At 34.8% G+C, this 12,784-nt stretch overlaps 1 protein-coding gene across 3 annotated transcripts; it reads left to right on the forward strand.

Annotated features, from left to right (window-relative positions):
• The first annotated feature begins 376 nt into the window (after positions 1–376).
• Positions 377–9,195, forward strand: LOC128213015 (mitochondrial glycine transporter-like). 3 transcript variants are annotated; one of them, XM_052918485.1, is made up of 9 exons: positions 377–718; positions 1,153–1,268; positions 2,572–2,656; positions 2,928–3,101; positions 3,405–3,474; positions 4,971–5,069; positions 6,614–6,780; positions 7,068–7,160; positions 7,374–9,195. In XM_052918485.1, exons 1-9 carry the CDS (start codon positions 701–703, stop codon positions 7,398–7,400), a joined length of 849 nt encoding a protein of 282 aa, XP_052774445.1. In that variant the 5' UTR covers positions 377–700; the 3' UTR covers positions 7,401–9,195. The 3 variants fall into 3 exon arrangements, 2 of the variants coding, with proteins under 2 accessions (XP_052774445.1, XP_052774435.1); XR_008257667.1 differs by lacking the exons at positions 377–718; positions 7,374–9,195 and adding exons at positions 783–1,021; positions 6,121–6,179; XM_052918475.1 differs by lacking the exon at positions 377–718 and adding an exon at positions 813–1,021.
• Positions 9,196–12,784: the final 3,589 nt, after the last annotated feature.

The following is a 12,784-nucleotide window of genomic DNA, read 5'->3' on the forward strand; positions in this document are numbered from 1 at the left end:
AAACCCATACACTGTCATGTTTTATGTATATATGCACTGCACTGTACCATGGGATGTCTGTTATATAATATACAGTATAGTAATATTTAAAGTACTAATAATAATTTATCACATACTATACAGTACACCTTGTTTCCGGTTTAACATAACCATCACGTATCTGTCTTTATCATACATGTGAAATATGAAATTGCTCTACTTAATATGGGTGAACAAACGGGCCTTTTTGGATCGGGCCTTTAGGTTATGGGCCTTTTTGGAAGTTGGCCTTTTGACTCGCTCCACTCCAATTTTCCAAAGCGCTAAATCCGCACCGGCTTTTTCTGGATTAAACCGACTCGGACCAATCGGATTGGTTCATAAACGCAAACTAACTAACTACGTCATTGTGAAGGCAAGTGCAAACAGAGAAGCATATCAAGAGAAGAGGCGTTTATTTATATTTACGGCCAGCTTCTGCTGTGCCCGTTTTTCTGCAATTTAATTATTTTATCAACAGTCAAGAAGGATAGGAAGCACGCGGCAGACGCCTGTTGTGTTTTCCTTTTTAACTTTGAGCCATGTGTGTCTAATAGCGTCTCAGGGGTATGAGCCCCTGTCCGTTTCGGACGGAAGAGTGACCATCTTGAAGTGAATAATTTTGTGTAATCAAGTGAATTTGAACATTTTAAGTAAACCTTTTATCAAATAAATATTCAAAATGGAATCAACTTTAACTGTAAGTTGACATTTTTGTCTCGTTTTCCGTAGTATATTGGTTCTATCTGTCACAACCGATGTAAACAAAGTAGTTGCCTCCCTTGGCTTATGTTTCGCATCAATTCGTGGGATGATATATGATCATGCGCAGTTCATGCTGGATATGTCAAGGTGATGTTTTGTGAATGTGTAAACATGCGCCGCGGTAATGCAATTATTAGTGCACTGCATCATTTCTATAAGATTTTCTTAAATGGATAGCAAAGACATTTTGTTGGAATTTAATCATACATTGTTGAGGAACGGGAAAGAGGAAATATCTGTAAGTAATTAATAATATCATGGTCTCAATATTAGCGCTGTTTCAATTGAGTCATTTTTCAATTTATTATGCATACATTTGGCTATCTGCCAATGCTTACAGTACTTTAGTATGTATTTTGTCTTCTTCAGTCGCCAGTTGTAAAATCATTTCTGGCCGGATCGCTCAGCGGAACATGTTCAACACTTCTGTTTCAACCACTCGACCTTGTGAAAACTAGAGTACAATCAGCAGTATGTATAAATGGGTAGGTGTATTGACATTACATGCATCAAATTCATTCGTTATTCATGCCAAAAATAGGTATATTAACTAAAAATATAATATATTTATAAAATGGAGGACCCTTTAAGCAGTTGCTCGACTTCCTTACCTGTCAGCAGTCGACATTGACTTATATTGCCCAGGGATCCTGGACACCAACGGTTGAAATCAATTGTCCTTTAAGGTTCTTGCTTAAGTCAGGTTGTTGTTTTTTCAAAAAATTGTCAACTTACCTTTGTTTCTTCTTTATTTATGTGCGAGTATGAGCATTTACAGCAACCTTTGCCTGTTTTATGAAGAATGTTGAAAAGGCTTCTGCAAATTTTCACATTTATATTAAAGTGTAAGATAGTTATGCATCAGTCATTTGTAATCACGGCCCCCTTAGGTCCAGGGAATAGTGGGGACTTTGACTTTCGGTCCAGCCAAGCCCGGGCAAAGTCTCCGCCCTGCGGGGACAATCTGCTGGTAAAACCCCCGCCAAATGCCCCCGCACCCAAGGGACCCTAGATAAGGCCAATTTCCTGCTAAATTTGGCGTGAAGACAAAACCACCGCAGTCACCCACGGGGCCACCTGGCAAGTAAAATCACGGCCCATTTCCCCGGCTATCCCCGGACCTGGGGGGGGGGCGTGGTTACAATTGACTGGTGCATTAAAAAATCTCAAAACGCTTGGAAGTCCTCATCATATGGATGCAATGCTGAGTATGAATTATGTGTAGATAATGCAACAGGGTTACATTGTTTGCAAGTTTTGCCAAGTGATCATTATTTTAAAGGCTTGAGAGGTTAAAAAATTGTAAATGCATATCTGCTTTCATCCAAAATATCAGAATTAATTACAAATGAATAAATGGCAAATCAATTTCAACTATGAAAAATTGAGACTGAAAGCTGACAAGCAAAACCCAACAGTATGCACTACATAACCTACTGTTCTAAATAAGCTGCAAGTAAAATCATTTTTTCGAATATAAATTAATTTCTGCGTGAATTTAATGTCTTTAGGGCTCCTATTTAATTTTCTGCCCAGATATCCAACTTGGAGGTTCTGGTGTTCCTCCATGAAATTTGGTGTTCTCAGGATCCACTGTTAGAGCTATGTATAGATTAAACAAAAATGAAAAACTAGATTTAACATGTAAATACTTATATTGCAACTAAAAGGTTAAACAAAATCTGTTGAACTATGTGACAAAGGTATTAACTTGTGCCTGTGTTGGATACTTCATTTATATATATATACCGTATACCGTTTTTACCGTAGATCTCTTTTTCATTAAAGGGCCCGGCCAGCTGGTATGATGTCCATTGTGGCAACTGTGATACAGCAAGATCGTATCGTCGGGTTGTGGAGGGGTATTGTTCCCGTAAGTATACCCTTGCATGCTCAAAGCTTTAGAGCTAGAATCTTTATTAAAAGTGTGATGTAACAATCACTTAAACTTTGTGCAGGAAAGTGTTCTCAAGTGCTCACTTACAAGATGAGCAGTTTTGCTACTGGCACATCCCATGAAAATATTTGAGCAACAATTAATACAAAATACTCTGCAATATGCTGAAGAGAAGGGCATTTCCACAGCCTTAATTTTCCAAATCAGTTATATATCAAAATGTGACCCATAATATCATGCATTTCAGTCCATTTCCCGCTGTGTGCCAGGTATTGGCATTTATTTCTCGACAATCCACTACCTCAAGGGGAGGTTTGAGCATACTAAGAGCCCTCTAGAGTCAATGGTCATTGGTGGATCAGCTAGGTCTGTCGCTGTGGTCACCATGCTGCCATTCACCGTCCTGAAGACCAGATATGAGGTAAAAACCCTAAAATGGTGTTAATACATGAATAAATGGAATTTGTAAATGCTCTTGTAAGGTTGTAAGGAATCATTATAAATATAATCAGGTTTTATAATTATGCTTACTGTGTACTTTGCTATGGCATTGACATACAACAACATGACAATCATTATATAGGATGTTGGAGACCAGGAGTAATACTACAACTGTAACCAGTAATCTAGAATCTATTTACAATATATTTGCTTCTTCCATGATGGTTCTCATATCCTCGTCTTTATTTGGAAGCTTGTTTTAAGATGATCTTTTGTTATGCAGGGCGGAGAATTCAGATGCAACAATATGCTGCGTGGTTTGACTTCAATTTACCATCTTGAAGGCATGAAAGGTGAGAGACAAGCTAATATTATGATCACCCATAAATTCTAGCAATACCAAAATAGTTCAGGAAGGTTTCCTTTAAAATTTGCTAGTATAAAAACATTCAGGACTGCTTACATGCAAGCAACATTATATACACATATCAACAGCTAAATGTGTCATTATTGTGTGAAGAGTTGATTTTACATTTCTGGCAGCTGCTCGTACAATTTTGCTTGCATTTGTTTGAGGATCATATGCCATGCTTGAAATGGTTATGACTTTTGGTTGATGGTCAGGATATGGTTTGTAGAAATTCATAGATGTGTGGATATGGACAGGCTTTGCATCAGGCTTATATCCTAAAATATCCTTTGCTCATGTTCCTGACAAGTGTAAAAAGTCCTAGAAATACCCTACTTGTTATTGAAATACCTAATATTTGCATTTTTTTTAGGCACCTGCTTAAGTTAGAAGTCCTTTCCTTGTTTATATATATCTAAACTGTATTTTACAAAATACATTTCTAGTTGTTTCAAAACTGGATGGCTGTTAATACAGTCGAACAGGGCATTCAATTAGGCCAAGGTAGCCTGCTCTAGACTATATTATCTTGATTGCAAAATTGGACAGTCAACTTATTTGGTGTTTGCTAGTGCATTTATCAGAATTCAAGTCAATTTTGTCTCAATGTCAATATAGGTATAACTTAACTTCGGTGTCTGTTGCGACAGGGGTGTAGAAGGCAGAACATGTGTAGACAATTAATATCCAATCATGATGAGTGTGTATGTGTGCATAATGTTTTGTCATGTTCAATGGTAGGATAAATCACATCAGCTACATAGAAGTCTGAGTTATGCCCTTTCTACATGTATGTTATGTCATGTTCAGACTGTAACTGAAATATTTGTTGTCAATCAAAGATATGTATTTAAATTGGTTTAACAATAATTAGGCGCTATTAACAGTCATTACATCTAATTTCACTGAATTCAAGTATGGAGTCCTGAAAATCCTGATTATAGCCCTCAATTATTTCGTAATAGCCCTAAAAAAGTCTAATCATTATCAAACATGGAGTCACCATCAGACATTGACCCCATGTTTTATAAGAACATAAGCATGAAGTTAAGCCATCTCTGCAGTTCAAGGTTATTGGCCAATTCTGCAGTTCAAGGTTGTGTCATAACCTCAGTTTACTGAACTCATTACCTGTGAGTGTCACAAGGTTATCAGAATGAGCTAGATATTATTAGTCATTTAGGTTTTATAATTGGTTAAACTCCTGAAACCCACATTTATTGAAGTAAGGTGAAGATTACTGTTTTAAATCCAGGAATAGAAATCTTTTATTTTTGTTTATCTTGAATCTGTTACACAAAAATCTTATAAATCCTTTTCAATATTTAAAAATACCATAGAATAAGGTCCTTGTTGGCTTAATAGGCTATTTCAAGTTTTGAGGCACAATGCGAAGGGCATTGTAAGTGGAAAAGTTAAGTGTGGATTGTTGTGTTTCAGGTTTGTTCAGTGGTTTCTCGGCCACCCTGCTGCGGGATGTGCCCTTTTCGGGCCTCTACTTCATGTTCTACACCCAGCTGAAGCAGTTGTCTGAAACTGGTAGGTACTGTCTATACACATCATGTTGTACCATTATCCACACTTGTATATATACTTACCTGGCAGATTGTACCTGTAGTGCAGTTACAATTTGGGGAACGGATTGGGTCAACTTATGCTCACACACGCACATTATGATACTATTTCACCATTATATTTAGCCTTTGTATTTTGAAGACCAATTTTAAATTGCAATAATTAATGCCTCATCATGGACATAAAACAGAATATAGGACTTGCATTTCACTTTATCTAAAACTAGTTTGTGACTAGGCTTAGTGGGCTGAAAGCAGATCAGGGTCAGGGGGTAAAATTAAGTTCAAGGTAGTTCAGCATTATAATAACAAGAAAGGTCAAAGGGAGTTTTTTAATTTAGCATAGGGGCTCAAATGGCTTTCTATAACCTATTTCAATATGTGTGATTTAATGATAAACTGAAAAGGAAACATAAAACACTAATTGATCGATATTGATTTCAAACATTCAAGACTAAAATTACACTTACAGGTGCAAATCTGTACTAACAATTTAAAATTTATTTCTACATATTAAAAGGTAATTAACTTTTTAAATATCAATGATTAACTTTGCATATAATTAAAATATTTTAGTAGAAATTTCAAGTAATGAGATATGTTACATAAATACTTTTAAGTAACAGACTATACATCTTTATAAAAAAATGCAGACAAGCATTATTGTTATTAGTATTTTAACTATTTTCCATCTTGACAGTGAATGCTTTTCTGCCTTTTTGTACACAGATTCTGTTTATACATGTATTATGATCCATATGTCGATTTAATCAATAGTGATAAATTAAATGAGCTGTTACATTTTCCGAGATGGTTTTGTAGATGCTCCAATTTGCTAAATAGAGATGGGCGATTATCGATCAAAATGCATGTATACTGTATACAGTGTAATTTAACATGAGAACTTGTTGTAGATTTCATTGACCCCCCCATATAGTTAACGCCACATGTTAACGCCACTTGATATTGGTGAGGGGTCACTAACGTACTCTTCTCTTTTTGTGTTAACGTTATAGAGACCACACCTGCCTTGCAGGGACACAACCATAGATGTGGAAGTTTTATACCCTGGTCTGTGAGTGAACAAAGTGCCCTGACCTGTTTGTATGAAATGTGAACTTCCCACGTTCTATTCTGCAAAGGTAGAATCTGGGAAGTGAGTGTATAACTCGTGCTTTCTTTCAGTAAAACACAGCATGCTGATAAACAAGTGTGTGCACTTGAAAAGAAAATACTTCAGCTTTCAACTTGAATATTAGTATTACTAGTTAATGCAATTGTAAATGCAGTTAAGTAATAAATTATTCCATTATCAAATAAGAAATTATATAATAAGCACTAATCATTAAAAAATATTTAATTAATTCACCTAATGGAAATAGAAGTAACATCTTGAGACGGTTAGGAACAGTTAATAACATATGTGTAGGTTAACTAGGAAAGTCTTGTTAAGTTAACAAAGGGAACATGATGTGGTTTCTGTGTGCTTATTGAATGTATCTCTTACAGCGAATGTACCGGACTCACGGCTGCCCATGTTCCATTTCTCCTGCGGGATGAGCGCGGGAATGATGGCTTCGATGATAACTCAGCCGGCAGATGTACTCAAAACTCACATGCAGCTTTACCCAAAAAAGCATGGGGGGCTTTTGAATGTTGCCAGATTTGTGTACGAGGTAGGTAGGGATTTCAAGTGTTATTTCTGAAATCATTTTAGAACTTAAAGCGAATTATCATCTAAGCATCCTAATGAATTAAATCATTTAGGGTGTCCTTTTGATAAATGGCTAAGAGTTAATAATAAATAACCAGTGGACATTGTATTTGTTTTGATACTCTGTAATTTGTCCATTGGGACATAACTGAAAATCGTTTCGCAATTGAATGAAAGACTCTTTTATCAAAGCGTCATACATGACTTGATACTGTCAAATATTAATGCATTCTATTTTTGCGTTTGCAGCGTGATGGGATGCCTGGTTTCTGGAGGGGTATCATTCCGCGGACCATCAGACGAACTCTGATGGCTGCCATGGCATGGACGGTGTATGAAGAGGTAAGATTAAGTTGATAATATTATTAAATTATGTAGTTTGATTTAACATGTGATACTTTTCACACTGACAGTGCCGCAAAGTGTTAACACACAAATGGCAGCTCTATCCTTTGTACCGGTAATAATAAAGTATATAGTTTGGTTTATGCTAATGAAGTAAAAGTCTTAAACTTTCATCCATCTCTTTGCATAAATATTTTGTATTTATTTCAGGTTGCAAAATCTATGGGATTGAAGTAACAAACATTGTAACAAACACAAGACCAACTGCTGCATTCGACTTCTAGTCAGCCAAAACCATATTTTGACAATCTGTAAACAGCAGACATTGCAATCAAAATAAACTGTTTCGATTTGTAAACATCCAGTACAAATCTCGGATCAGCGATGAATCACCAGGTAGATGCACTTAAACCTGCATGATACACATTTCTTCACCATGTGAAAAATAAATAAAACATACTGAAGTCTTCCTGAGCTTCTGCTATGAATTGCTTTAAAATGAATGTTGTGATGTCATGAACATCTTAATGGTCTGTGGGGCATGTTCTACAGCATGCCGATGAAGGTGATGTTTGTGCCTGTACATTTGACGTTCAAGATCAGGAGTGGTGTTTTGAAGCCCCAGTGGCTGAAGCCGACCTTGGCATGTGTACATGAGGTCAGGGACTTGAAACATCACAAGAAGTACACGAGCAGTGAAATTGTTTTAAAATGTACTTGAATGAAATGTTTAAAATCTCAGTTCCCATGTTAAAACAGGGGGAAACAAATGAAGAAAACTTTTAAACAGCCATTTAAATTAAGAATTTCTTGAACACACCTGAATACTATTTATGAAACAAGTTTAATTGACCAAGAAATTAATCTATATTTATATTGTAAATTTATCGACTTATATCAATGATAAGCAGCGCTCTACAAATACAACATCGCTTAATATCACACACACTTTCAATGCCCTTAATTTATTTTTTTTGGCAAATGTTGTACAGCCACTCATAAATATATAAGATATATTATGACGTTATTTCATGATGGCGACGTCATTTATGATATAAAATACAGGCCTGGAGAGTTCATTCAGGCAAGCCGGCTTTTGCTATCTTTGATTTCTGTTTTAATGAAAGATGTGTGGTTAGGGCTTCTATAATTTAGGGATTATTTTTATTTTTAAACATGGAACTTTGATTTTAATTTTGTAAATTTACAAGTACAAACATGTTTTATGTACTTGTTTTACTTTTAATACTAACACCTTAATTGTCTTACACCTTAAATGTTTGATGGTTTTCTTCAGAATTGTCTTACTTTTTAAATGTTAGATGGTTTTGTTCATAAATCTTTTAACTAAATGTAAAGAGTTTTGAGTGATTATCTAACTATATAACATTGTATGTCTTGTAGTAAATTTGTGTTTAATTACTTGATATCATTTATTTGGATTTGGGAACATGTAATGTAATACAGAATGATCAAGTAAATGTGTCTATAAATCATGGGATTTCATTTTGGATCTAGGAGAGATTTCTGTGACCCAAATAAAGGCCAACTTGTACAACTAGTGTCATTGTTTACTACTGGTTGCTATGCCCAGAGCAGGAATGTATAGAGCTTTTATAATTCTGTTCATTTTGGTTTATCAGTTGAGTAGTGAACTTGTTGGTCATCTTCAACTAGTGACATTGTCCAAGGCCAGTTTAAGTCGAGGTCGCAAGAGAATGAAATGGGCACATTTGCTTGATATTCTATCAAACAGATTTTCTGTAAATTAATCATCGGAACATGTCTGCATAACAGTCTAAGAATAAAATGGTTGCATATTATAAAAAATACAATATTCATAAACAACAGTAAGCTATTTTAGCTTGTAGAATTTACACACAATCATACAAGAACTCGTGATTTTATGAGCTAACCCCCGTTGGTCCTTAAAATATCGTTTCATGCTGAAATATTCCTTGTATGAGCTTTGGGAACTGGAAACTTCATGATTGTAAAGATACGCAAGATAATAAACAGAACTCGAAATAAATGTGTTATTGACTTTTTGACTTCACATGGTATGCTCCGTGCTTAACCAGTGTATGAGCACATGGTGGACTGGTAGATACAAATAAAAAATAAGTGTATGCTCCGTGGTAGTCCAAATAAAAAGTCGGTTAAAACATAATAGTTAGATAATATGTTATTGTTAACATTTTTGATATGGCAAATATCTCGGCTATTCAATGAAAAGAAGTAGACCGAAAATAATATTTATTAAGACAAGCTCCGAAGAAGAGTGATCATTGCATGATCCGAAACCTGTAATGAACTCCAATTACCGTAATCTTTGGTTGATCAGCTCAATTACGTTTCAAATAATTGAGTTTCCGCTCTGAATTGAAAGCTGTGTTGCCAAGATATTTTCTAATACCAATAGTAACATGATAGTACGTATGCTTTTATTTCAACGTTTGAAAGTGGGTTATTACGAAACTCGATCGTACCACATTGTACTTTACATCACCAAGCATATAGGTTAATAGGCCTCATGGGCCTATGTATATACTGTTAAGTTTTCGTTTTGAGATTGAGATACAAAAAACGAACTACGGACCATGGACATTACGGACCAGATTTAGGGACACTACGGACCAGATTTAGGGACATTACGGACCATCTTCGGAATCTTACGGACCATGATTTAAACCTTTTTTTTTTAAATTAATCACTCATTAGTTTATAATTTGTTAATAAATACTTGAATATGAGTGCTCAGTATGACGTTATATCTTCCATAAACATAACGAAATTTGAAAGATCGGCAGTTAAAAGCAACAGAAGAAATATTTTCCAAAACAGTTTATTTCCCAAAATAAATCGAGCATATATAAAATAAACGATGTGTGTTTGTTGCAATTCTTGCAAACTGATGTTTAAAACTGACAATTTCTGTTGCCTTAATTAGTGTTTATTAGTTATAATTGTACCCGCAATTATCGGCGGTATATAACAAAAGAAACAAACATTATACTGCCAACCTTTAATTGGCAATCAAAAGTGTGAAAACCCATTGTAACGGCGCACTTTCACTGAACCCACGGCTCAATACACAATCCGACTGGTAGGACATTGCCATTTATCATTTTGGCTCAGATTTAGCGGAAAATGAGGTTATGGCATGTTGACATTACAATTAAACCAGTCGAGTGTAATTCGTTGATCTTGTTCAAACGTAAGTTAAAAAGTTAAAGGTTATACTTTTGGTTTGGACACTAAAAAATAAGTCAAATAATTCGCAGTCAAGACGGAAGCCTATATATGCAACTGCAACCTATCTTTGTAAAAATATACTCGCTACAGGCAAATGCAATTAATAGACCACGAAAACAATTATCTTATTTAAAAGAATATTTATTTTGACCCGGGCATTGTACGAATGAACATGTATGTATAATCCGTGCAACTTAAACATAAACTAGTTGGCCAGGAAAAACGTGCAAACCTAGTACAAGTCGTAAAATGTATTCGCATACAGAATAATAGTATATATATACATGATTTTTTTTTGAAAATGACGAGCGAAAGAAGAGTATAGCTCTTGCTATGCAATGCATCGCTTGTGTGACATTAAACGCATTTTATCTAAATCATATAGATCATGTTACAGGATCGTTCTGATGGTTCTGTACCATAATAGAAATGTGACCTTGATTATTTTATTCGGTCAGAAGTGCATATTCTAGATAAGAAACTGACATGTTTTGGGGTGTCGAATTTACAGTGGAAAAACACGAATCATATATGCGGTGCTCTTGCTGCACAATGCATTGACTTCTGAAGAAAATTGATGTTGTGTATAAAATCCAAATGTTCATTCTACAACATCTGAAAATGTTAAGTAAGTGAAAGTGCATATTCTAAAGCTAGGACTGACACAATATCCGAACGATTACCTTTCGTTCACAAAACGTAAACCAGAGCAATGACCTTCCGTTCACAATTCGTAAACAAATATCATCCAGTGGCGGTCATGTAATATGATCTATATTTAAATAAATAATACGAACTGTAAATAAATACCTATTTCATGTACTATGTACAACTGCAATCATATTTGAACAATTCGCATAGTATACGGTAGACTATAACTTTTATTGTGAAAAGATGTAGATCTATTTACAAGAAAATTGAGATAAAAAAAAAACATTTAAAAAATATACTCGCTACAGGCAAATGCAATTAATAGACCACGAAAACAATTATCTTATTTAAAAGAATATTTATTTTGACCCGGGCATTGTACGAATGAACATGTATGTATAAACCGTGCAACTTAAACATAAACTAGTTGGCCAGGAAAAACGTGCAAACCTAGTACAAGTCGTCAAATGTATTCGCATACAGAATAATAGTATATATACATGATTTTTTTTTCTTAAAAATGACGAGCGAAAGAAGAGTATAGCTCTTGCTATGCAATGCATCGCTTGTGCGACATTAAACGCATTTTATCTAAATCATATAGATCATGTTACAGGATCGTCCTGATGGTTCTGTCCCATAAATAGAAATGTGACCTTGATTATTTTATTCGGTCAGAAGTGCATATTCTAAATATGAAACTGACATGTTTTTGGATGTCGAATTTACAGTGGAAAAACACGAATCATATATGCGGTGCTCTTGCTGCACAATGCATTGACTTCCGAAGAAAATTGATGTTGTGTATAAAATCCAAATGTTTATTCTACAACATCTGAAAATGTTAAGTAGGTCAAAGTGCATGTTCTAAAGTTAGGACTGACACAATATCCGAAACGATTATCTTTCGTTCACAAAACGTAAACCCGAGCAATGACCTTTTGTTCACAATTAGTAAACAAATATCATCCAGTGGCGGTCAAATCCATGGTATATATATTCCCAAAGAAGTTGGCGATATGTGGTTATTTTTGTGAAAATAAATTAAATGATAACTCTGAAAAATATTCAGCAGTATCAATAATGTACAATATGGTTGCTTTCCCAAACTACGGGATTAATAAAAGGTTTTACAACTTTTAACAGTTTTAATTACCTTAACCCAGATACGTCTCGTTCATAAATGGCAATGACTTAATATTGATGTCAACCTTTTGGAAAATAAAAAATACGATATTCAACGCTTCAAATTCAAATTCAATTTAAAAAAAAAAAACAATAAAAAAAAACACACCAAAAAAAAAACCCGTCAGCAGGCAAGAGCTAGCACAGTAGGCTAAATAGGTTTTACAATATTTCCATCAACTGATGATGTCGACCACCAAACTCACAGAGACGACTGTTTTAACATTTTTTTCATGGAAACACATGTTTTTATATTTTCGTAAACTTTGGTGTACAATAAGATAATATTTCCTTTTACTTATTTGGTATGGTATTAATTTATGACAGAGCCCTTCGCACCAAACGGAATCAAATTAGGAAGGGACATCTTTAATGGATATGATACTTTATCGTTTCGTGTAAAAGAATAATTTAAACGAACATAATCATGATAATGAACACATTTTAGAGGAGCGTTAAATTAAATGGTCCTTTAAGCATGGCACCGGCACCATTAAATGACATTACGCGAGAATATACAGTGGTGGCCT

This window comes from Mya arenaria, chromosome 2 (assembly GCF_026914265.1).
Source record: "Mya arenaria isolate MELC-2E11 chromosome 2, ASM2691426v1".
In the NCBI taxonomy this organism is placed as follows: domain Eukaryota; kingdom Metazoa; phylum Mollusca; class Bivalvia; order Myida; family Myidae; genus Mya; species Mya arenaria.